General features: G+C 56.0%; 1 protein-coding gene across 2 annotated transcripts in view; it reads right to left on the bottom strand.

Moving 5' to 3' along the window:
* Positions 1 to 14,515: 14,515 nt before the first annotated feature.
* The window catches only part of KCNB1 (potassium voltage-gated channel subfamily B member 1), a 103,033-nt gene continuing 91,400 nt past the window's right edge, over positions 14,516 to 26,148 (bottom strand). Inside the window, exon 3 of one of the 2 annotated variants that reach the window (XM_051844879.3) lies at positions 14,516 to 24,878. In XM_051844879.3, coding sequence (XP_051700839.1) covers positions 22,869 to 24,878 — 2,010 coding nt within the window. In that variant the 3' untranslated portion in view covers positions 14,516 to 22,868. 2 annotated transcript variants of the gene reach the window in all.

Raw genomic sequence — 26,148 nt, 5'->3', positions numbered from 1 at the left:
GGGCGGCCCTGAATACGTGAAATCTGAGCACAACCTGGAGGAGGTGGATGAGGGAGTTCAAGGTCACTGGAGGTACCAGCACTGCATGCAGAGGGAATAGCATCAAGGGCAAAGGCCTCGAGGCAGGAATTTCAGCACATATGTGATGAAATCATAGTTATCTCTCTCTCCTCTCTCTCTCTCCCTTTCTCTAAGATTTATTTATTTATTATTTGAAAGCCAGAGTTACAGAGAGGCAGAGGCAGGGAGAGAGGTCTTCCATCCGCTGGTTCACTCCCTAGATGGCCGCAATGGCTGGAGCTGCACCGATCCGGAGCCAGGAGCCAGGAGCTTCTTCCAGGTCTCCCACGCGGGTGCAGGGGCCCAAGATGTGGGCCATCTTCCACTGCTTTCCCAGGCCACAGCAGAGGGCTGGATCGGAAGCGGAGCAGCCAGGACTTGGACCAGTGCCCATATGGGATGCCGTCTTTACCTGCTATGCTACAGCACTGCCTCCCCACCCCTTTAAATATTTTTATCTATTTGAAGGCAGGAGAGAGAGAGAGATCAGTCTTATATCTGCTGGTTCATTCCCCACAACAGCTAAGGCTGGAGCGGGCTGAAGCCAGGAGCTCAGAGCCCAATCTGGGTCTCCCACGAGGGAGGCGGGGCCTCAGGCCGAGCTGAAATCTACTGCCTCCCAGGCTGTGCGCTGGCAGGGAGCTGAAACTGAAGCTGAATGGGGCCGGCGCTGCGGCTCACTAGGCTGATCCTCCACCTGCGGCGCCAGCACACGGGGTTCTAGTCCTGGTCGGGGCGCCGGATTTTGTCCTGGTTGCCCCTCTTCCAGGCCAGCTCTCTGCTGTGGCCAGGGAGTGCAGTGGAGGATGGCCCAAGTGCTTGGACCAGGGGAAGCACCTGGCTCCTGCCATCAGATCAGCGTGGTGCGCCGGCCGCGGCGGCCATTGGAGGGTGAACCAACAGCAAAGGAAGACCTTTCTCTCTGTCTCTCTCTCACTGTCCACTCTGCCTGTCAAAAAAAAAAAAAAAAAAAAAAAAAAAAGAGAGAGAGGGGAAAAAAAAGAGAGAGAGAAAAGAGAAGCTGAATGGGATGGGGGGGGGTCCCAGGCAGCATCTCACCCGCCGTGCCCAGTGCCCGCCCCGACAGCTGTGTCTCTTGGCATGTCTGCCTGTGCGATGTGTGGCACACACCTTGGGGGCTATGGGCAGTCACGTGTCTCCATGTGGGCGGCCATGAGCGTGTGCGTGTGTGTGTGTGTGTGTGTGGCCCCAGCACGGCACCTGCACACGGACCAGTGTAGTGGGACCTCCTGCGGTTGTGCTGGGGGAGGGGGCGCTGTCCCTATTCATAAGGAGGCGTGTCTGTAGCAAACGCCCCTACACGTGCACGTGCACATGTGGCTGGGAGCGAGGGGCCAGTCGGCATATACAGATGTCTTATTTAAAACGCTGACGCTTTCTTCATCACAGATCGAAATCTATTTCGTTAAAATCTCGCGTCTCTTGATTGTGCAGGAGGCGAGTGCCCCCCCTGCCCCGGCCCCGGCCCTGGCCCCGGCGAGAACAGTGAACCGGGGAAGGCCTGGTGGTGCCTCAGAAGCCCTTCCCCTGGGGCTCCTGCCGGCTTCGTGCTCATCAGCACCCGCCTGGAACCCGACCCGATTTGAGCACATCTTGTCCCTTTAAGGCAAGACTCGCGGGATGCTGACTGCGTGCCACGGACACTGCATGCGGGACTACCTTTTGCCCTTCACGGCCAGCTCTGCGGGTGGCCACCAGGTCATCGGAGTGGTGTTCACTGCGGACCTACTGTGTGCAGGCCCAGCATCGGGTGTCTGCTGGCCTCGAGCCCGTTCCCTATGCTGCCCCTAGTTGCACCCCAGTTTTCCTAAGGGCACCTACTCGCCCTGTCACCGTCTAGCTGGTCCAGACTCCTCTGATTCCTGGACCCTCGCCCAGGCTCCAGGGGTGGACAGGCGGCCCAGGCGGCCCAATGTGCACAGGCCAGTGTGCGGCGTTAGCGGTGTGTTGTGGGGTGAGCGTGCGACCAGGTTGGTCCCTGGCCGCCCTGTCGGGAAAAAGAGCTGCAGTAAGATGAGGTAGACCTGGGGTTCCTAGTGAGGGCTGCTCCCTGCCCCGAGAGAGAGAGAGAGAGAGAGAGAGAGAGAGAGAGAGAGAGAGGCTGAGTTCTATTGCAGCTTTAGACCCTCCTGGATCTGGCCGTATCCGATGTCAGTTAACTTAAGTTCTGTGAGCTTACGATGCATTTCATAAAGATTCATTTATTTTATTTGAAAGGCAGAGCAGCGGAGAGACAGAAAGCGATCTTCCATCTGCTGGTTCACTCTCCAAATGGCTGCAATGGCCAGGGCTGGGCCAGGCTGAAGCCAGGAGCCAGGAACTCCATCCCAGTCTCCCACGTGGGTGCAGGGGCCCATGCACTTGAGCTGTCCTCCACTGCCTTCCCAGGCGCATTAGCAGGGAGCTGGATGGGAAGTGGAGCGGCCAGGACTTGAACTGCTGCTTGGATGCGGGCTGTCGGAGTTGCGGGAGGTGGCTGCGCTCCGGCCCCCCTTGTAGACCCCTTTGAGGGGGCGGTTGAAGACCAGAGCTTGGCATCTTGGTACTCGATCTCCTTTCCTTCGAGAAGAATCCAGAGAGAAGGCACCGTGGTTACAAAGGAGTCAGTCCTCGTCCCAGCTCACGGGGCAGGGCAGCCGCTGGGGCTTGGACTCGAAGCCCCGAGCCTTGCCGCTGGCACACGTCGCCTGGGCTCTGGACAAGAGGCCGTGGGGATCACAGTGAAACAGCCCGAGGCCCTCGTGACCACTCCTTTGCTGTGCGGCCTTGATCGACTCATTTTCCCACGTGGAACCTAATGAGAGAAGCAGTGGTGGCCGCTCCACCGCGTGGGGGTGCGGGTTAGGCGCGCATTCTAGAAGCGAGGCGCGCAGAGCTGTGGTTATCTCAGCTCTTTCTGTGGGGGAAGGAGGGGGTCTGGGATGCCCCCCCCCCCACCTTGCTTCCTGCCTCCCTGCTGGTCCCAGGCCCCCAGCCGGCCTGGCGGCCCCCTTAGGCATCTCCCGCCAGCCACACCAAGCTGGGTCGCTTCCCCAGGGAAGCAGGCACTTGAGGGAAGTTGCTTCCCCAGTTTCTCTTTTAATTTTCATTACACAAACTTCACATTTCCTGGAATAGAGACCATGAGCGTCTGGACTCACTTGGAAATTGAGTCAGCGCAAGGCCTCATTGATACTAACGCGGCCGTGAGCCCGACTCGAGGGGAGCCTGAGACAAGGATGGATGGCCATGGCGCCCAACCCGGGCTTCTCCGGCGGAGCTGGATGCTGCCCGGCGAGCAGGCACCTCACCATCTGGGCTGGGATTTTTCTTATGCGGGGGTGGCAGGGGGGCTCCTGGGTGCAAGGACGACGCAGCTCTTAGGCTTAACCCCGCAACCGCTGCTCACTGCTCCCAGGATGAGCTCCGGGCTGGTCACTCGGCTTGACCAGGTGCTGTGGGATGGGCCCCGCTGACCACCACTCTCACCCCTCTCCAGCCATGCTGGCCTCCTGAGCGCACTCCTGCCTCAGGGCCTTTGCACTTGCTGTGCCCTCTGATGCGAATGCAGATCTCCCAGCTCGCTCCATGGGCAGCTCCTGCCTGTCAATCAGGTCTTGTTCCATAGTTACCACCTCAAGGAGGCCCTCCCTGATTGCCCATCTGAAGTAACACTCTCCAGTTCCTGTGTGTCCACTTCCTTTTCTCCATAGCACTGAGCAGTAGCTTATGTGTCCTTTCCAAAATATTGCTTTTATATTCTTTTTTAAAGATTTATTTATTTGAAAGTCAGAGTTACATAGAGAGAGAACGACAGGCAGAGAGAGAGAGAGAGAGAGAGAGAGAGAGAGACAGGTAGAGAGAGAGAGAGAGGTCCTCCATTTGCTGGTTCATACCCTAGACGGCCGCAATGGCCAGAGCTGGGCTGATCTGAAGCCAGGAGCCAAGAGCTTCTTCTGAGTCTCCCATGTGGGTGCAGGGCCCAAGGACTTGGGCCATCTTCTACTGCTTTCCCAGGCCATAGCAGAGAGCTGGATCGGAAGTGGAGCAGCTGGGACTTGAACCAGTGCCCATATGGGATGCTGGCACTACAGGTGGCGGCTTTACCCGCTATACCACTGCGTCGGCGCCAGCTTATATATATTCAATATTTTTATTTGAACTGGAGGGAAGGAGGGAAAAAGACACAGAGTATTCCCAGCCACCGGTTTACTTCTCAAATGCCTGCAGCAGCCAGGGCTGGGCCGGGCCGAAGCCGGGAGCCAGGAGCTGCCTCTGGGCCTCCCACGTGGGTGGCAGGGACTCCAGTACTTGAGCCGTCACTGCTGTCCTAGGTGTCTGTAGAAGCAGGAGCCGGGCATGGGGACTGAACCCAGGCCTTCCAGGATGGGGTGTGGCGGTCTTACCTGGTGCCCACGCTCTCTGTTGACTTATTTGCCTGCTTATTTGTTGGGCATCTCCCCCAGGAGAGCACACAGGCCACACCCTTTGCCTCTCGGGGATCTGGTCCAGAGAAGATGCTCATGAAATATCCCGGGCTCTGTGCTGGCTGCTTGGAACACAGGGAGGAAAAAGTCAAGACCGTTGCCTGCACGGAGCTCACAGCCTGGCTCTGCGAGGGCCGAGCCGCAGTAACTAACATTTGTTGGGTGTGACAAGGATTGGGCGGGAGGCTCCACACACACGGGATCCTAACTGCGGCCCTCAGAACCAGCTGTTCGTGATGATGCTCAGAGAGGTGACATAACTTCCCCAAGGCCACACAGCTGGGAAATACAGGCTTCAGGATTTGAACCTGGGTAATTCCCCGCCTCACCCCCACCCTGCCCTGCTTCTGCTGGGTGCAGCAGCTCAGGGAGTCCAGGAAGTGAGAGCCTGGGGCCGTGAGGGTGTGGGAGAGCACCTGCCCTAGCCGTGATGGGGGGAGGGATGAGCAAGCCTTCTAGAAGCTGTGTGCCTTTGGTTGTGCCCAGAGTTGGCTTTTGCCTTACACTGAGGCTTAGGCATTTGTAGAGCTCCACTGCTCCGACGCTTCCATCTGAGCCGGGCAGGTGCGCGGCGCAGGCCGCCGGCTCCTAGGGCTGCAGGGACCAGCTCTGGAACTCGGGCCGGGCTGGAGTGTTTAAGAGCTCCTGGCTTTGGGGCTGGCGCTGTGGCGTAACGAGTTAAAATGCCGCCTGTGAAGCCAGCAACCCATATGGGAACCAGGTTTGAGTCCCCGCCGCTCCACTTCCGATCCAGCTCCCTGCTAATGCGCCTGGGAAAGCAGCAGAAGACGGCCCAAGTGTGTGTGCCCCTGCACCCACGTGGGAGACCTGGAGGAAGCTCCTGGCTCCTGGCTTCAGCTTGGCCCAGCTCCAGCCACTGTGGCCATTTGGGGAGTGAACCAGCGGATAGGAGACCTCTCTCTCTCTCTCTCTCTCTCTGCCTCTCCTTCTCTTTCTGTGTAACTCTGCCTTTCAAATAAATAAATAAATCTTTTTTGAAAACCAAAAGAGCTCCTGGCTTCACATCACATCTCCTCCCCTTGCTTGAGTCCAAGGGTCCCACAAGCCAGGGACAGGGCCACCCACGTGGGCGGGTCCCAGGTGGCCAGGGGGTCCTGCCCCTCTCCTTGCCTGCCTCCCTGCCACGGGAGACCCAGGCCCCTGAGCCCGTGCTCGCAAGGGGCCTCAGGTCCCTGGAAGTCAGGTTGTTCTTTCCGCATTCCTGGTTGTGGACTGGGCTCCGCACCACGTTCCTGTTCTCTTTGCCTCAGCATGGTGGGACGTTGCGCTTACCTTCCCTGCCCTGCACCCTGGGAAACTGAGGCCGGGAGGGGCGGGGCCTCCCCACCTCCTGGCCAGGGAGGCTCTGCCCCCACCAGGCCTGGCTTCTTCACCTGCCCGCTGAAGTGCACATGGGTGGGAATCCTGGGCCCCCACCCAACCCTCCCCTCCCATTTTCTCCTCCTCTGTGGGAGCCCCTCCACGTGAGCTGAGCTGTGTGGCTCTTTGAGAAGTGACAGCGTGTCTGCCTCGAGGAAGGTCGCTGCAGCCCGCTGGGCCACTCGGCAGCGCTCGGTGAACCGAGCCAGCCACAAAACCCAGACACGGAGGCCCCGCCTGCCTGCCAGAGGAACCCGACACTCAAGTCCCCGCAGAGCATCCCATGGTGAGCGCCGCCTCCGCGGGCCGCCCACACGGGGGCGCTGTCGGGGCAGGGCCTCAGAGGACCTGGGCCGGGCTGACGTCATCACGGCCAAGGGCTTAGAGACCCTGACCCAGAAGGCTCGGGCTAGGCCGCTGGACCAGGCGTTATTTGTGCCTGTCTCCTCGGGTCTCTCGGACAGCCTTGCAAGATGGCTGGCCTCCCTCAGCGTGATGAGCCAGGAGGAAGACAGAAGCCCGGGTTTTCACCGTTCTGAAAGAAAACGCAAAATCTACCATCCTAACCATTCTCAAGCCCCTGGTCCCGTGACCTTGTCGGGCAGCCATCACCCCACCCAGCTCCAGAACGTTCCATCACCCCCAACCTAACCTCCATCTCCATCAACCGCTGACTCCCTGCCCCTTCCCGCTCCGTGCCTGGCAACCCCCATCCTGCTTCCTGCCCCTAGGATCTTGGGTGCCCCCTGCAGGTGGGATCTCACAGTGTCTGGGTTGTTGTAATGCATGCCTGCTGTGGTTTCAAGCCCCCGGGCTGGGAGCTCTGGGTTGTCAGCGACCACGGAAAACTCAGGGCCTCATCTGGAAAGCCAGGCTGAGGAGTGCCCAGGACGGTGATCCCCTGGGCTGTTTCCCGTGGTCGTGGCTGAGAATTAATTAGCAAATAAATGCCTTGAGGTGCTGGAGCGGTTTCTGGCACACAGTAAATGCTCAATAAATGTTACCCAGTGCGACTTCCTGTTCTCTGGGATTTCTGGCACTGTGAGGTGCTCGGTGGGACGCAGGGAGCCCCACGATGGGACAGCACTAGCGCCAGGCTGCGGTAGGAGCAGTGAGAATGGCAGCAATGACATCGAGAGCTGCCGTAATTGAGCACTTACTGAATGCCTGCTTCTGGGCTAAGCACTTTGTATCCTGCCAGCCACTTGAAATAGATGCTATCGTTCCCCCATCTTACAGCTTAAAACACCAAAGACCAGAGAGAGAAACGGCTTGCTGTCGGTCACACAGCAAGGAAGCGGTGCAGCCGCGATTTGAACTTCAGATGCCAACGTTTCTGCTCTGAACCACTGGGCTGGGCGCCATCCTGAGCGCCCGCCTCCCCAAGCCGTTCTTTGTTGGCAGCTCCCGGCGTCCTAGCCCAGGGCTGATCATGCCCCGTGGGACAAGGGACACGCTGGTTCTGTCACCTCCCCCGCATGGACCATCAGACTCCTTTCCAGGCAGGACACTGGGGAGTAGGTTCTCACAGAAGTTTGCTTTTTATGATTCCGTAGCCAGGGCTGGTGCACATGCGCACAGAACACCTGCCAGGCCCCACGTCCCTAGAGCGCCTCCCCGGAGGCCGTTAATGAGCCCCAAGCCTTTGCAGGCCGACACTTCCAGACATGCTGCCAGCTGGCTTTGCACAAACATTTCTCCTAATATTTGCTGTGGGGCCGCGTGCCATGGGAGCAGCAAGTCCCCGCGCAGGCCATGAGCTCAGGACGTGGGCATCGGCGCACCTGCTGCTCGGCACGGCTGCACAGCCACTGACAACATGGTCTTTTTTGAGCTCGGGTCTCATGTGCATTCTCGAGTGGGGGCCAGGAGCGCAGAGCGCAGCACGAAGGTGCTTGCGGACGCCTGCCCCGAGGCAGGGCCTCAGTGGGGCCAGCCTCTCCCACGCTCTCGATTCTTAAGTGTTTTTGAGTTGTCTGAAGAGGTGTATTTTGTGTCATGACCTAGAGGTCACACACACACACACGTGTGCAGGCACACGCACAGATCTGTAATGAAAGGTTCATCACGGGACTGTTCTTGCCTTTGTGTGAGCAGTGCACCCTGACCTGTCTCCTGTTTAAAAAGCGTGAGTCATGACCCAAGAGATCGATTTCAAAATCTCCTGACGCACAAGTTCACCATCTGCTTCTACGACTTGGGTGAGACCAAACTCTATCTTTTTTTTTTTTTAAAGACTTATTTATTTATTTGAAAGGCCAAGCAAGAGAGAGAGAGAGAGAGAGGAGAGAGGAAGAGAGAGAGAGAGGAAGAGAGAGAATTTTTCCTCTCCCTCCCTGGTTCATTCCCTAAAGAATGTCCCATGGCTGGGACAGGCTTAAGCCAGGAATCAGGAACTCCATCTGGGTCTCCCACGTAGGTACAGGGGTCCAAGCACCTGGGCCATCCTCTGCTGCTTTCCCAGGTGCATTAGCAGGGAGCTGGATGGGAAGCGGAGCAGCCGGGACTGGAACCGGCGCGCTGATACGGGATGCTGGGGTCACAGGCAGCAGCTTAACCTGCTGTGCCGCAAACTCTGTCTCTGTGTCACTGAGCTCAGCTGAGCTACAGCCCAAACCCAGCGGTATTAGCATTTCCGGTGACATTGTCACTAAAAAAAAGCCCCGCGGAATATTTTGTATCTCACGATGCCTGTTGCAGATGTCATGGAGTAGCAGGTACACGCGGCGCCACGCCAAGCCTGTGCCCGCGTCTGACGCACCGCTAGATCTGCCTATTTACGTAGCACTGTGCCGCAGAACCGCCTCTCAAAGGTGTCCTCTGTAAGTCTGTGCTCTCTATTGCGTGCACGTCAAAGTGTTATTCTGAGAAGGAGTCTGTGGGCTTCTTGGGGGCTTCCCAGGGGACCCAGGGCACCCGAAGCTTAAGAACCCCGGGGCGAGTGTGTGGCCTAGCGGTGGACACTGGCTTTGAAACCAGCTAAGCTCCCGGCTCCGCTCCCGGCTCCAGCTTCCGGCTGCTGCAGGCCCTGGGAGGCAGCAGGTGGTGGCTCAGGGAACTGAGTTCTTGCACCCACATGGGAGATCTGAACGCAGGTCCTGGGTCCTGGCTTTGGCCTGGCCCAGGCCTGGCTATTGTGGGCATGGGCATTTGCCCAGTGGATGGGAGCTCCCCTCCCCAAATAAATAAACAAAAAATTTAAAAATGAGATCCCTTGCCACAGGGACACCCCCCACGCAGCTTACAGAACACTGTCTCAAGCTGGCAGCACCCGGAGGGCAGAGCTGGGGGGTCTGTAGCCCCAGAGGTGCCCTGTGCCAGCATGGAGGTCAAGTTCAAGGCTGGTGTGTGCATGGCAGCCTCTGCGCCAGACCTCGACCGGAATCGGTTCTTTTCCTCTTTGCACCGACCCTTGCGGGGTGGGTGCAGTTTCTGGCCCTGGTTCTCTCCTCTTTGCCCTGCCCCGTTTCCTTTCTTAGCGCTGGAAGCTCCCCTCTTTTGGTCTGTTTATGGGCAGGGACCGCCACGAGGATGCTTCCCTTGAAGCAGGGATTTGCTCTGCTCAGTGCTGTGTCCCCAGAATATCAAAATTTGCAAGATTTAAGGGGGTGCCAAAAACTCAGTCATCGGGAGGAAGAATATTTTACTGCACTATTTTAAAAAATAAAACCTAATGCCAAAAATCCCACGATGAACAAGATCTCAGGATTTCAAAGCAAGACGGGATCCAAACCAGAGCTTGGACAACCCGCCCCCGAGGGGCTTTAACAAACCTCACCGTGGTTTCCGGGCATCGGCCTCGGAGACGAGAGCGTTTCCTGAGGCCAGCAGGCAGGGAGGCAGCAGAGGAAGCCCCCAAGCCCTGCAGCCGCAGCCGAGGAACATTGGTGTCACGTGGTGGGAGTTAAGCTCCCAGCTGTGCCCCTTGCGGGCCAGCTGACCTCGTTCAAGCCATCTCAGCCTCTGGCTTCAGCTCCTGCAGCTGCAAACTGCCGGCGACACTGATGTCCTCTGAGCTGGGTTTCCTGACACTGAGAAGGAAGTACTGGGCGAAGCACCTCCTGGCAGGCAGAGATCGGAGATTGGAGATCGGAGATCGGAGATCGCCGGCCCGACCACACTCCCCGCCTGGCAGGCACCTGGTGTGTGCGTGTGTGTGGTGGTCTGAAGCCCCTTGTCTGGGTGTGGGTGAGTGAGTGAGGTTTCCTGCCTTATGATGTTACCCCCGTGAGGGCTGGGGCTCAGCCCAGTTCACCTAGGTATCCCAGCACCAGGCAGAGCAGGTGCCTATGCGGGCGACCCTTGTCGGAACGCTGGTTCTGGAGTCTGGGTTGCTCTGCTTCTGATCCAGCTTCCTGCCAATCCGGCTTAATGCTAATGCCGTCCAGAGAAGGCAGCGGAAGATGGCCCAGGTGCTTGGGCCCCTGCCACCCACGTGTGAGACCCGGATGGAGCTCCTGGCTCCTGGCTTCAGCCAGAGCCCTGGTTGTTGTGGCCACTTGGGGGAGTAAACCAGTGGATAGAAGATTCTCTCTCTCTCTCTCTCTCTCTCTCTCTCTCTCTCCTGCTCTGCCTTTCAAATAAGTAAATAAATAGCTTAAAAAATATGAATGGCAGACAGGGCATGAATGGGAATGATAAGGAAAAAGAAGACAGAAAGAGAAGGTCTTATTTATCTCAGAGTTGCAGTGCTCACCTGAGCTGGCGAGTGTGTTCGTGGAGTGAACAGGCGCCTGCACACGACCGGAGGGCTCTGGGAGGCAGCAGTGGAGCACTCTGTTGTGTGCATCCCTCAAAGTTTCCCGGGTGGCCTTCTGCCTCATGGGGTCGTAAAACAAATGCTCGGTGAACCTGGCGAAGGGGCTCTGGCCCTGGCTCAGCTGCAAACACGCAGGGCCATTGGCAAGTCCTGTGAACCCGGATCTCAGTGTGTGAATCTGTGTAATGGGACCAGCACTGCTCTCAGGGCACTTGTGAGTAACAGATATGCACAGAGGGGATCCTAGGATGCCAACCCCAAATGCTGTCAGCCTCCCGTGTCGATTCCACCGTGGCAGGAAGTGGGAAAGACGAGGATCACACAGGAGGTTTGCACGAAGGGATTTCCACCGAGCAGCCGGCTCGCCAAACGCCCCTCCCCCTGCTGGCGCTACTAAATGTACACGGCAAATAGCCAGTCACCTCAAAGGCAGGTGCCTTTGGTGTGAGAGCTTTCAAAATTACTGAAAGCTTGCAAGCCCTTCACCCAGGAACTTGATTTCTGAGGCTACGACTTAAAGGAAGCCCACGCCCGTGAAGTCCACACAAACAGATCCTGGTTATTTCTTTAACTTCCGACAGATGGTTATCGAGCACCTGTGTGCCTGCTTGCACACTTCTCCATCCTGGAGACACAGCAGTGAGCAGGACAGAGAGAAATCCGTGCACGAGTGGAATTTATGTTCTGTTGGAGGGAAGTAAACAACAAACAAATAAATCTATAGAATGCAGTGGGTTGGGAGTGACGAGCGTTCCGGAGAAAAGTAAAGCAGAGGTGGGGGCTGGTGCGGGAGTGTGTGGTTGCCCCTGGGAGCCTGGCTGTCAGAGACAGGGGTGAGGAGAAGGTGATGAGGGAGGGAGTGAGCCCTGGGGCTGGCCCAAGGATGCGGTCTGACAGGAGGAGGAGCCACCGTGGAGGCCCTGGGGTGGCTGTGTGCTGTGGGTGCAGGAAAGCTGATAGGGGCCAGGGCGACTGGAGGTAAGTGAGGGAGGGGCAAGGTGAGCGAGGGCAGCAGGGGTCCCTCACCCCTACACTGTGAGATCGGGAGGAGGAGGGGCGTCTTTGGGTGAGGGCAGGGAGACAGAGGCCGGTGGTGTACAGCCTTGCACACCACGCCAAGGACTCTGGGTTTTAGTCAACACGGGACGGGAAGTTCATGGCCAGGTGACATGATCAGACCGATAGCTTGACAGGGCCCCTCTGGCCCCTGTGCAGGGAGGAGCCCAAAGGAGAGGCTGCTGCAATAATGCGGCCACAGACAATGGAGGCGTGGCCTGAGTGCTGGCTGTGTGAGAGACGCAGATTCCAGGTCCGTTCTGAAGGCAGAGACTGGAGGAACCCGACAGGCCATTCTGTACCTCGGAAGCAACCTTGGAGCTTGGCAGTGGGAGACCTGCAATTAGCATGGAAAACAGGCCCTGCCACGGGCTTACAAAGGAACGAGGTGGCTCTCGGTACCCACGTCCAGGTGCGTGAGGAAAGCAAGGTGCACAGCACTGTCCACCGTGTGTTTACCAAACAAAGCAACACAGGCACACACATGCACACACATGCACTTCCACATGTTTGTGTGTGTGTCTGCAAAAATTACCTCTGTGTGTGGCGCTGCAGCACAGGGGCTTAAGCCACCACTTGCAATGCCGAATGGTATCCCAGGTCGCAGTACAGGTTCTCACCCCGGCTGCTCTGCTTCTGATCCTGCTCCCTGTTGACCTGCCTGGGAGGCAGCAGATGATGGCCCAAGTGCATCCCTGCCACCCACATGGGGGACCTGGAGGGAAATCCTGGCTCCTGGTTTCGTCCTGGCCATTTGGGCAGTGAACAAGAAGATGGAAAGTCTCTCTCTCTCTCCCTCTCTCTCCCTTTGTATGTTGCTCTTTCAAACCAACTCTAATCAACTACACTCCCTGATGGCACAGGGGCACTGGGGTCCAGAGGTGTGGGGGCAAATGCCACTTTTCTTGCACCTTGTGGATTTTGTGCCTCTTCCAGTGGTTCTCGACTGCAGGTGATCTTGCTCCCTAGGGGACATCTTGCCCTGAATGGAGACCCCTTTGGTTGTGGTGCCTGGGGGGAGGTGCTACTGGCATGGTGAACAGAGGCTGGGGTGCCGCTCAAACCTCACACAAGGCAAGGTGGCCCCCCAAGAGTGACCCGGATCTAAAATGGCAGGAGCGCTGAGGATGGAGAAGCACGCAGCTACCAAAAATCATGATGAGAGTCTTGTTTTCTCAGCTTTTTTTTTTCTTTTATTCTGAGCTGATATATTTCGGGGACTTGAAACATCCTGCGTACGCAGTACACGCAGTTACTTTTTTGACAGCGTTATTTGGCAAAATGAAATGCCAGCAAGGCGTCTGCACTTCCGCCATCGGAATCGGAAATGTTACTGGGCTATGGAATTCTGAAGTCCAGAAAGTAAGCTTTGCACTAAATAAAAGTTCCAAGGTAGCTGTCCTGGGGATGGCATTTGCTGACATCCCATAATGGTCCTGGGGCCAGCTGGGATGCCCACATCCCATAACAGAGAGCCCGGGCTTGAGCCCCGGCCCTGCTTTTGTTTCCAACTTCGTGTTGAAATTCCATCCTCTGGTTCACTCCTCAAATGCCTGTGACAGCCTGGAGCTCCATCCGGGTCTCCCATGTGGATGACAGGGACCCAAATACTTGAGTCATCGTCGCTGCTACCCGGAATGCACATCGGAAGCAGAGTAGGGACTGGAACCCTGGCACTTGAACCTGACATGGGATGTGGGTGTCCCAAGCAGCGTGTAGACCGCTGTGCCAAACACTCGCCCTGGTTTCTGCTTTCTGAGACAAGGTCACACGCGCACTGACGTTTCTTCCTTGCTCTCTCTTCAGCCTGTCACTCTGGGGGACAGGACAGTCAAGTCCGTGCTGGCAGGACAGTCAAGAGCTCTAAAGGGAGGTCACACGGTAAGCAAGTGAGGCTCAGCCAATGGCTGGCAAGGACCTGAGGCCATCCAGCCCCAGGCTTGCAGAGGGCTACAGCTGCTGTCTCCATGGCAACCTCATGGGAGGCCCCCCCCCCTCCATACCCCAGCCAGCACCACCCAGCGGAAGGTGATCCTGAGTTCTGGAGCCACAAGACAATGGGATAGTAAATGCTTCCATTTGGCTTTGCGTGACTTGTTCCCCAGTTCTGGAAACTTAGCCCTACTGGTCAAGGCAGAGATCCCGAGAGGGGGCCTGGCCTGCACTCTGTCCGCGGATGTGTTTCATCCGACTAGCACAGGACTAACAGACACTAGGAGCTAGCAGTTAAAAATTGGGACATTTCCATCTAAAACTTAGATTTCTGATTTTTCTTGAAAAGATGTGCATTGGTGGATCTGCCTGTCTACGGAGTGCCAACAGCTGGAGAGAAACAGTGTTCACCCCTTTAGACAGCACACGTGTTCTCCAGTTTGCCGCACTCACCACCACTCCCTTATCTCTCTTAGCTGGGTTGCCTCATTCATTTAGGCTACCCGCTCGGCCCCTGTAGGCATCTGAGTGTATACTCTCTGTTGCGAGATGTTTTTATGCAAGATGGAGACCGGGCATAGCTAACACGAGAGCCAAATGATCAGAGCTGGGGCTTTGAGCCAGCATGGGGTGGGTTACTGTTGGCTTGAATAGTGGGGTGATAGCCACATGGTCATGCCCTGCCTCTTCAGAGTAGAGAGAGAGAGAGAGAGAGAGAGAGAGAGAGAGGCAGCACCACCCCTCCAGCTCCACAGGCTCCCAGATTCGGCTTCTCTGAGAGATCTTTCCACCTCTGCCTCCCTGTGCCCTCCAGCAAATAAAACAAGTGCCACCAAGCGTGTTTGCTTCATACCTTTTATTGAACTCTGCAGACTTCATTAAGGGACTATTTACTTGGAAATTCTTGGACATTCGGACGTATTTTACAAGACAGGACAGCAGCTGGAGGTCATGGGGATCACAGTTTCATCTCACCACAGGCATAAAAAGACAGGGGTGTGTGGGTGTGGTTTCCCCGTGTGTGTGTGTGCATGTGTGAGTGTGTGCACGTGTGTGCAAGTGGGTGTGCACTCATTTTCACCTTTACAGGAAGGACCAGACACGGCAACCCACGCGAGATGAACGGGACCCATGGACGCGAGCCCGAGAGCACGGGGCTGAGGACATTGGTCGTTTATGGCTGCTGTGGTTGGTTTGGCTCCCATCAAAAGTGGGGTGATCAGATGGCTTAGCTGGCAGGAAAGCCCCCACCTCACATCACGGGTTCTCGGGACAATTGGAGGGGCTCCGCAGAGGGGCCCTGGGCCCGTGCTAACCCAGTGGCCTCTGGGGCTAGATGGGCCCTAAAGCTGGGAGCCAGGCTGGCTCAGGGAACATGGTTCCATCTCCAGACGTCGGCTGCCATGTCCCTGCCCCCAACAAGTTGCCACCCGAGAAAGGCCACTTTGCACCCCTGGCTCAGCCCATTGGGAAACCACTCGGATCTCTGTGTGAGCCATGGCCCCCATAGGCTTGGGGCCCAGCAGAGTCGAATGCACCTGCTGTCTTTAGCCCAGGTAGAATCAAAGAGCAGATGAGGAGGGGCCATTTTGGGGCTTCAATGGGTTGGGCCCACTTCTCCTTCCTTCCTGGCTGGGCAATGCCTCAAGCCAGGTAGGACTTGTTTAACTCCCTCTGCGCCCACACATCTGCCCAGCCACTCATTCACTCCGAGAGCAACGCTTCACACACTCGCTCACTCAGAAAAACATGGGTAGGATGACAGCCCCGTGACAAGGGCACGCACTGTGTGTTGGGGGGGGTGGGTAACCCTGAGTTCCCAGTGCAGAAGATGGGGCTCCCAGCCCTCGATCTTGAGTTGAACTCAAGCTAGGTCTGGAGCCTAGAGGCCAAGTGGCCCCGGGTCGTGGCTGCTGCCCTCCTCAGTCCCACATCCTCAAACATACCCGCCTCCTCTCTCATCTCAGAGTGTGTCCCAAACCCTGGTGAGCCCAGGAGACTGGGAGCAGGGCCAAGCGACAGCTGGAAGTTCTCAGGCATTTTCCTTGTGCGTCCCCCTGGTTTGACACCTGGTTTGCTCAGGAGTGCGGGTGAGCATCCTGAGGGCAGAGTGAGGAGTCCCCCCACCCCTCTTCTCTCTGCTCTGTCATTGCAGCCTTGTGTTGTTGTGACTTAAGCCGCTCCTGCAGGGCAGAGCCTCCGACTGGGTAGTGGTCTGTGTCTTATTTTGGGTTTGGAGGAAGCAGCTGCTCGGCCCATTTATCCAATGATACCATGCTGCCTCGTCTCCCGGAACCTAAGACCACCTGGTCTTGAGTTGGACCTGAGCTTGAAGTCCCACCTCCACGCCCCCATTCACACTCGAGTTCATGCCTGTGGGGCAGAGAGAATGAAGAAAACGCTCCTGTCAAATGCCGCTCTGGGAGGACGCGTGTTGAGACGGACCACGGAAGGCAGCCGCTGGCGCGGGGGAGTGTGGGCACCCTGTCTCGTTCTGCTGTCAGATTGCGTTATGGCTGCCTCTCTCTTTTGGCCCTTCTGGGTTGACTTCCCGGGTGGAGATTTTCCGAGTTCTAGAATGGTGTCTCCGGCTTTATTCGCCAGAGCCGGGGAGAGAGCCCTTTTGCTATTGTCTGGGCAGTTGTTTGCTAGGTGGCAGGGTGGCGGGCAGAAGTGGTTGTGTCTCTTGTCCAGGCAGCCTCAGGCTCATGAGGGCACAGAGTCTGGGCAGAAGGGCCAAAGCACCGAGAAACAGCCAGCCGGAGATGGGGACGTGGGGGTGGCTCCTTGGCTGGCCTGGGGAGGGGTGTAGCACAAGGCTCAGCCCAGTGTGGTGCCTGCTGGGCTACTGGGAGGGGTGGGATGCGTGAGTGATTGACAGGCCACGGAAACTGCCCCATGCAAGACGGGAAGGAAGCAGGGTCTCTTCTTTGGCATTGCCCCCAGCAGCTGTAAATAAATCCTACAATCTGAGTTTCTGCTGATGGTGTTCCAGGACTTTGCCTCAGTGGCTTGATTGAACTTGTGCCCAGAATGCACAAACCACCTCCACACACACACACACACACACGCACACGCACACACGCACGCACACGCCAAAGACACAAAGAGGATTGCCATATTGCTCAGTCCAGTTTCCACGTGATGCTAGGGCTCCCTTGCCAACATCCATTTTGCACATGGTCTGGCCTCCCTCTAAACTGTGACGTAAGGTCGCTCACCCCCAATGTGGCAGAGGGCTCCAGGGTCAGACAACCCCGCCTGTCAGAAGGGCTCCCTTAACTGGGGTTGGAGCTGACCGCCTGTTCCTCCCGTACAGGAGACGCGCAGGCGGCCCTGTGCTGCTGGCTGGCTCCCTGTCCGCTGAGCTCTCTCACTCCAGCCATCCGTTAGCTCTTTTCCTGACCTCTGCAGGGAGGGATGGGGAGTTAGGGCTAGAGGCGAGGAGGAGGGTGGGCTTTGTCACAGGAGCCCCTTCCAAGTTCCACTTCTTCCAGTTGGCATTTTGGGAAGTCTGGGAGAGATTCCAGGTCAAGACAGCATCAGGAACAGCGGCTGGAGATCCAAACCACCAACCTCTTTCCTGATGAGGACAGCCACGAACAAGGAGATTTGCTGAACTGGGCAGCACCACCGAGAGAAAATATTTTCCTTTATTGTTCTTGTGCAAACTTCACAAATAATCTTGTCTTATTTGGCTCTGGTTAAAAGCAATTGACCAGGAATTTTAGGGGTGGGAAAACTCTGATTAGGGTCATAGTTCAGACTAATAAACTTGGATCTGGGTTGATTTCTCCTTGGGGAGATGTGATGGAAATGGCCCACTGCACCTAGGGGTCCTGGTTTGGCCGAGCCCAGAGCCCGGTGCTGCCAGTGAGGCTGTGGGATGCCAGAAGCTAAATGAATGTCAGCTGGAGACCTCCTGGCTTTTCTCCATCTTCCTGTGTGCACTGACGGCCGGGGAATCACTTCCTGCCCAGACCCTGCTCAGAGAAATGACCTCTGCGCACGTGAGGCTGGAAACCGCCCCAGGGGAGCAGTGACAGGACAGCCCCCCAGATTCCTCAAGGTGTGGACAGGTGGAAGCTGGAAAAACACCACTGCCCTGGCTCTGAGGGGCCAGGTGGCCAGAGAGGGGAGGGACATCTCTTCTCAGGGTTTGGCTGCAAAGCTGCCTGGCCACTGTTTCTCAGTGAGGCTGGGAGAAACGGGGTGGAAAGAGTGACTGATTTTAATTAAAAAAAAAAAAAAAAAGAAAGAAAGGCGATGAGAGCAGAGGCCCAGCATGTTCCTCTGATGGTCACAAGGACCTGGATGTGTCCGGGACCTCCGATCCGACTGATGCTTCAGGGAACCCAGCACGGGACAGGGGACCTGCCCGGCCGAGGGGGACTTGGCTGTGGTCTGGACCTCAGAAACGCTAGCAGCTAGTCTGCTTGCATGAGATTGCTTGTTCCAAGATCTCTGGGGGGCGAGAAAACCCAGTCCCTCCAGATCCATGCTGGGGTGGGTGGGTGTGGGGGATGCCCGTGGCCAGCCCACGTCCCACTGTGAGAGCGAGGGCCCCCCACAGCCCTGCTGCCCCTGGCCTTACCCCTGCATTTGTGCCTTTGAGTCTTAAGAACAACAAATAGAACAGACACACGGACAGAATGAGGAGAGTGACAGCGACAACAGACTCGGGGCCTGGTGGCAGGAAATGCCTACACAGGAAGTCAGAATCCAGAGTTTTTCTCTACCCCCGGAAAGTCAGAATCCAATGGGAAAAACAGCTCAAAGGATGACAGAAAGAAATGGAAAAGACCAGAAAATACCAGCTAGGATACCGACCAAAGATAAAACGCCCAGGATATTATTCTGTGTTACAAAAGAAGAAATTAGACTCAATTGCCCTATTATAAATTTGCTAAAAATACATTTATATATCTTTTTTTTATCTGAACAGAAAAATAGACTACTCTGAGATGCATGGACATCCTAAGACGCAGTAGTGCATCCGATCCTTTTAGAGCCAGAAAACGTGGCCAAGGAAAACGCAGAGGTAAGTCTCATTTCTGGGTGTGGCCAGGGCTGGACTGGGGGGTCCTGGCTGAGCATGGTGAAAGCAGGTGGGCGCTGCCAGGTGAGCAGGCAGAGGCGAGCGAGGCCGGTGTGTGCTGGCAGCTTTCCGGCATCCTGCACGGGGCACCAGGGGCAGCCCCCTTTCTCAGCCAACTCCGTGGCCACAGAACAAGTCTTTTCCCAAAGAGACATGCCGGCAGGTTTCTCGCCACGCCCTCCTCTGGATTCAAGGCTGAGAAGCCTGGGGTTGGATTATTTGGGAGACTAATTGGCAGAGAAATCAGGAAAGGAGAGGGACTGAGACCTGGCTTTCGTGACCGCTGTCCATGGTGAATTTTAAATCTCCCCTTGTTCACAGACTAGACACCCCAGCCGAGACTGGAGCCCGAAGGAAATGTACAATAGTTACAAATATCAACAATACGTTACAGTTTTACAGAAGAGAATCCTGTTTTGTTTGTTTCTCCTTCGAAACATGGATGTTGTTAGGAGATAAGGGTGGAGAGAGGCTACAGTTACCAGCACGTGGAGGGGAGGTGGGGTCAGTTTGCAGGAGCTCGGGTCACCAGCAGTTGTCAGCCACAAGCTGAATGCGTTGGAAGGAAGTGGCCTTCTCTGGGTTTTGTGGTTTCTCTTTCTCTCCACGCTTCTAGAAAAAGGGGCTTCCTCGGAACCAGCGTTCCCTCCTCCTTCTTCCTTCCCTTCCAGTGTGCTTAAGATAGGATTCCTGAAGAAGGCACTGAGAAGTCTGCTGCACAAAGTTCCGTGGTTTTCCTGTACCCAAGGACGAAGAGGTGACTATGCGGTGTCCCCCAACGCCTGCCCGCCTCCTCGGGACTGAGACACACAGCTGCGCTGATCCCTAGCCCTTTCTGAGAGAGGCAGAAGCTGGAACCCAAGTTCAGCTGAGTTTCGCTGGATTCGCCAAAGGGACCTGGCCTCCAGCTGCCGCCAGCCCCAGCTGCGTTAATGTGGGTCCACTCGCTTCTTCCGGCTCTCCGTGGGTCCAGAGCGCGCGGGGATGGATCACCAAGTTCAAGTCGTCCTTGCGTCCACATCACTACTTTCCCCGTCCCTCTCAAGGCCTGTCTGTCGAGTTTGGCTTCTCAGTGGAGACCCGCGGGTGGATTTCTCAGTGCAGGTACACACAGGTACGCGTTGAGTGTACACCTGTTAAAAACAATTCTGAATCTGTTTGTTTTTGGCGGGTGGGGGCTGGGAAGACTTAAGACTCCCTATGGGAAGAGATCAGAGGGAAAATCTAGATTCCCACAATATATACACACACAGGTAAAGGGGGAAAAAAAAAGAAAGAAACCAAAGCAAACGGAACACTTTCTAAGCATAGTATATGCTGTATTTTAACGATTCTGTTTCTATAAGAACTCTATAGGACTCTGGTTAGGAAGCCTGGAAAGGTAGGTTCGCATGATACCTCTGAATTCCTCCTTCAAAAGTGACTCGGTACAATGCTGCATTCAGATCAAGGTATACGAGGAAGGTCCCACACGACACAAGGCAGAAAGGGCCTTTGGTTACAAGGAGAGTTGCACCGACTGGTTATCAGATTTTTTTTTAAAGAAATCATAATTTCTAATCTTTACACTTCACATCTGCTTCTATCAACAAATGAAATGCCTTGGTTTGAAGAAGGGGTACTCAGTTCCTTCTCGTGATATATGGCTATATTGAGACACGGTCACTTTCCTGATATGTAAAATAGACTCTATTATTAGTATTCATGTTACAGATAGCATCAGCTCTAAAAACATCTGAATCGGAAATCACAACTATTTACTTTTATCAAAAAGCATTTGTTTGTTTTCCCTGAAGTTTCACAGTTGTGCTGATGGTGGACATACACGGTGAGGAAAACAAAGAGACGAGTCGGATGCCGGCGGAGAGCCATCCCATGGTCGCTGCTCCTCCGGCGGCCCCCAGCCTGGACGCCGAGCTAGGCAGCGCCGCCGCTTCCTCTCCGTGGTGCGCCAGCCCACTCCCTGCCCCGAGCTAAGTCCCCCTTGTGGGGCTCTCTGGGTACTCTGCAGGTACTCGGCGAGAGTCAAGTTCTCCTTTTCCTTGATAACACAGCAAGTAACAGGGCTGCACCGTGCTCGGGGCAGCCACAGTCCCTGGAGGTGCTGAGAAGTGGTATGCACTGGTGATGTAATGACCTCACGTTGTCACACCCGTGACAGGTGGCCCAACCTCAGGCCATTGTGCGGGGGGCAGGCAGAACAGCTCCATGGTACTTGTGTACTAACAGGCGGATCATGCCCTGGTGCTAACAGGCTGGCCAGCAACAGATTCTCTGCAGAACAGGCAAACCAGTACCGCGTCTTTGCTCCACACCTGTCACTGAACCCGGCGACAGGCCGCTGCACAGCACTGTACTTGGGACATCACCAGTCAATGTTACAACAGGAGAGCAGCATTGTTCCAGCGTGCTACAGGCAGGCAGACCAGTACCAGGTTCTCTTCACTGACAGGCACCAACCCCATCGCCTTTGTCATCGGCAGTTCAACCCCATGTCGCCGTATGGAGGAATGGCCGACACCACCATGCCACGGGACTCAAAGCAGGCAGGACAATGCCAGGTCATCAAACTAGACAGGAAGACCAACACCAAGAAATACAGCAGAAGCACTCACAGTGCACACGATGCTTATTGCTTGTGTCTGTACTGGCTGCCGTGACGCTGCAGGGGCGAGGCCGGGGCTTGTAGCACACACAGTGACACTGAAAACACACCAAGGGCTGGTGGACAGGAAAGAACAGTAAAACACGCAATGCCCAAGTGCCGCTGCGTCTCGGACGGGTGACTCTGTGAGGAGCCCCACCCACGGGCCGAGGACCCCTGCCACCCCGTGAGAGCTAAGCGGAAGCTTCCCAGGGCCAGGGGAGGAGCCTGCAGACTGGCAGGGCAGACGGCGATACCAGCACTATCTCCCCGCCCGTGGCCGGCAACAGGCACGTAGCAACAACCCAACAACAGTCCCAACAAGCGGCCCACGGGAAATAGTGCTTATTTTAAAGTGCAAGATGTTGACACTGTCCCTGGTAGAATCTATTTTTGAAAAACATAAAGTGCTTTTTATTAACTTTTTTTTTAGCTTGAATACCACAGGAAACAAAAAAAATTTCTATTGTAGTAGGTGATGTACCTACCGCAGCAGGAAGTATTCAAAAGTCTGAACTGGGTATTTGAATTAGGGGTGGATTTTTTTTTCTTTCATTTTTGCAGGTTAAAAAAAAATCAGATTTTTATGCTGTTCTTCAGTAACACACAGTCTCTTTGAATAAGCTGTTTCTTTTGCATATTTGACACTTGCATATCTTTTGAGTCCACACTAGCGACGTCAGGAAGTGTTTTCCTGTCAGCATCCGAAAGCAACACTCCGAGTTCAACCTGTTGGCTGAGTGCCCGCCTTCTGATTCCTTCCCAGACCGCAGGAGGATGGCAGAATTGAGTACAGGTTGAGTACAGTGGTGCAACTCCCCCTAATGACATCTTGCAACGAGACCTCAGGCGCTATGGGGAGATGGAAGCCAGCGAGACAATTGAGTATCGGTTTTGCGCTGGGATGGTGGTTTATGGCGCAGATTTCCCCATGCCACAAGAGTTCCCTGGAGCCTTGTAACAGCAGGATCCATCCAGGAGCTCACAGACAGGTGTTCCCAGAGCTGGCTGGGCAAACCCGGTGCCGCAGTGGCCAACAACACCAACCCCAGCCCCTCGTTCCAGCGTTCTTCTCCGGCGGAAGCCAGGAGGGTGGGAACCTGATGAAAAGGCAGGAGAGAAGGCTGGGGAGTCGGTGGCCTTGGTCGCGAATGGTGGTGGTGGTGGCTGTGAGTTCCACGCATGTCGTCCCCCTTTGGGGGCAGTGGAGTTGTGTGACAAGGAGGTGCTACACCCCATGGCTTGGCCGACTTCATGCCCACGCACCTGCCACGGCTCTCAAGGTCCCAGCAGGTGTCTCGGGAGGCTCCTCTCTTCTCTCTGGGGGCTCTGCAGGGCTTTTCTGCGTCAGAGTTCAAGCAGAAAAGCTCTATGGCAGGTCAGAGGAACAGCCCCCCCCCTCTGGGCCGCGGCCACAGTCTCCCCTCCACGGCGGGTGGGAGGGGGCGTGGTTCAGATGCTCTGATCCCGAGTGCTCCCGTGAGCTCCTCCCCCTGGCAACACGCGGACGTCGGGGGAGATGTGGTTCCCGAGTTTGCACTTTTCCTGGCCGCTGAGGCTTTTTCCAGTCAACCCTTCCGTGGAGTAAATACAGTTCTGCCTCAAGAATTTCGGGGAGGTGGGTAAGGGGGCACTTTCAAAGTGGTTCTTTTCTGACCTCGCCCCGATGCTGCACTTGGGACTGGCGCCCCCGTGGAGGCTCTTGGGAGGGCTGGAGTCTACACTGTAGAGCAGCTGGCCCTCGTCATCTGTGTCGGCATCAATGTACTGGTGGACGCCTGCCTCGAAATTGAATGCTATTGCTGTGGGCTTCTCGGGCGACCGGGGGGGTGTCCTCGCACTCGCTGTGGTGTAGATGGAGGACTCTGGGCTCAGCACAGGCTTGTCCAAGAGTGTGGCGCACTCCAGGCCGGCGACAGCAGCCGCAGCACCCCCCCGGGTCCTCAGAGGGTCATGGTACATCCCCAGGACGGGGAGGAGTGGACCGGGCTCGCCGGCCATAAAGTTGACTTTGAGTGCTCGGAGCTTCAAGGGGTTGTTGGTCTTCATGGAACTCTTGGGGCTCTCGATGAAGAAACCGGAGCCGTGGCTGGCATCCGGGGTGGGGTTGGCCTCCACGAGCCGGCCCCCGCTGGCACCCAGGGCTCCCCGCCAGCCCAGCTCTGGGGCCGCGCCGCCCCCAGCCTTGGTGGGGAGGGAAGCCAAGGGGCTGTGGGAGAACCTGGTGGCTTCGGGGAAGTCCGTGGCACAGCTGATAAAGCTGTCAATGCTTGACATACTTCGCATGTCGATGACCCCCTCGGTGCGAGTGGGCAGAGGGGCCACGGGGCTTGGGATGCTCTCCATTTCCAGTTCTTCCTTCGGCTTGCTCTGTGCCGCTGCCTCCTTGGTGTTGAGGACGGGCTGCGACTGGGTCTTGGCCATCTTGTTGTACATGTCTTCCAGCTGCTGCACGTTCAGGTGCTGGGGACTCGACGAGGATCTGGCTTTCTCAGGGGAGCCCTGCTCCTTCGTCTCAAAGGACTTACTTGAGCTGGTTTCGGACAGGGTCCTCTTTGTCCACTTCCACTTGTTGGGAGACAAGTGGTTATCTTGTACTTTTTCCTTCTTCGCCAAATTCTCCCCGTTCTTCTCCACCACGATGTCCATCATCTCGACACTCCGGGCGAAAGCGTCCTTCATGTTCATGGATACGATGCTGCCATTCCTCTTGGCTCTCTCCAGAGCCTCTCTGCGCTTGATCGCTTTCTCCTGCCTCTTTTGCTCCTTGTAGAACTCGGAGAAGTTGTTGACGATGATGGGGATGGGAAGAGCAATCACCAGGACCCCGGCGATACAGCAGAGCCCCCCTACAATTTTCCCCAGGAGAGTCTTGGGGTAGATGTCTCCATACCCCACAGTCGTCATGGTGATGGTGGCCCACCAGAAAGAGGCCGGGATGCTTTTGAACTTGGTGTCGTCCTCATCCTTCTCGGCAAAGAAGACGAGGCTGGAGAAGATCATGATGCCCATGGCGAGGAAGAGGATGAGCAAGCCCAGCTCGTTGTAGCTCCTCCGCAGGGTGAAGCCCAGGGACTGGAGGCCGGTGGAGTGCCGCGCCAGCTTCAGGATGCGCAGGATGCGCATGATGCGGAAGATCTGGACCACGCGCCGCACGTTCTGGAACTGCAGCACGCTCTTGTTGGACTCGGTGAGGAAGATGGTGACGTAGTAGGGCAGGATGGCCAGCAGGTCGATGGCGTTGAGCGGGCCCTTGAAGAACTTCCACTTCTTGGGCGAGGAGAGGAAGCGCAGCAGGTACTCCATGGTGAACCACGCGATGCACACGGCCTCCACGTGGGCCAGCTGGGGGTTGTCCGTGGTCTGGCCGAACTCGTCGAGGCTCTGCAGCTCGGGCAGCGTGTTGAGGGACAGGGCGATGGTGGAGAGGACGATGAACATGATGGAGATGATGGCCAGGATCTGCGGGCAGAAAAGAGGGGCTCAGTTACTAACCGCCAACAGGACGGGCCCCCCGACACCCGGGGTCTGCAGGGACTCCTGGCGTTCAAGAGCACGTCTCGTAGTCAGTCAATGACCAAACGGTGAGCAGAAAAGGTAGTTTCTTCCAGTCTGTTGGTTGTGCCAATGAGAAAACTGAGGCCCAGAGAAACCAAGTTCAAGTTGCTCAACAAGCCCAGACACCGGCAGACTTTCTCTAGCAGGGGCCACATAGTGACTGGGTTTGGCTCTGGAGCCTGTGTATTCTCCGTTGCAACTATCCCACCCTGCAGCTGTAGCACAAACGTGGTTATGGATAACACATAAGAGAATGGGCATAGCTGTGTGTCAATAAAACTTTATTTACAAAAACAGTGGGCTGAATTTGACCTATAGACCATAGTCTGCCTCCTGCTGGAGAGCAGTGGTTCCTAATAGTTATGGGGTGCAGAACCGCTTTCATGACAATGTTCTGATGATGAGCTTATTTCATTCTGACATCGATCCCACTAAAGAATCAGCAATCTTAGCTCCACTGGACAGAGGAAGCTCTGACTTCCACTGCTACTAAGTGGCAGAGCCAGGATTTTAACGTAGGTCTACCTGACCCTTGAACATAGACTCTGAAGGATGTATTAAAAATCAGATGAGGGGCTGGCCTGTGGCACAGTAGGTTGATCCTCCACCTGTGGTGCTAGCATCCTATGTGGGTACCGGTTCCGGTCCTGGCTACTCCATTTCCAATCCAGCTCTCTGCTATGGTCTGGGAGAGCAGCAGAAGATGGCCCAGGTCCCTGGGCCCCTGCACCCGTGTGGGAGCCCTGTTAGAAGCTCCTGGCTCCTGGCTTTGGATCGGCTCAGCTCCGGCTGTTGCAGCCAATTGGGGAGTGAACCAGCGGAGGGAAGACCTTTCCTTCTCTCCCTCTCACTATATGTAACTCTACCTCTCAAATAAATAAATAAAATCTTTAAAAAAATCAGAGGCAAGCTAATGACCTTTTTCTAGAAAAATGCTCAGAAACGTAAGATTTTGCAGGTAGCTTCTGGGGAGGCAGACATCCTGGATCCACCTTACTAACTCCCGATGGGAACTATGAACTTTTGGGGGCCAAAGGCCTCGGCTTAGCCACCTCTGAGTCCCCTGGACCAAGAAGGGGGCTGGGTACAGAGTCAGGTGTTGATGGATGTCCGTTGACGTGAGTGGAATCCAGACAATCTGAAGACTTACACGGAAGGGCAAGCAGGTGTAATA

The sequence above is a fragment of the Oryctolagus cuniculus genome, chromosome 11 (genome assembly GCF_051225735.1).
Source record: "Oryctolagus cuniculus isolate XC-2025 breed Fujian yellow rabbit chromosome 11, ASM5122573v1, whole genome shotgun sequence".
NCBI lineage: Eukaryota > Metazoa > Chordata > Mammalia > Lagomorpha > Leporidae > Oryctolagus > Oryctolagus cuniculus.
This window is presented reverse-complemented; position numbering and strand designations above follow the sequence as displayed.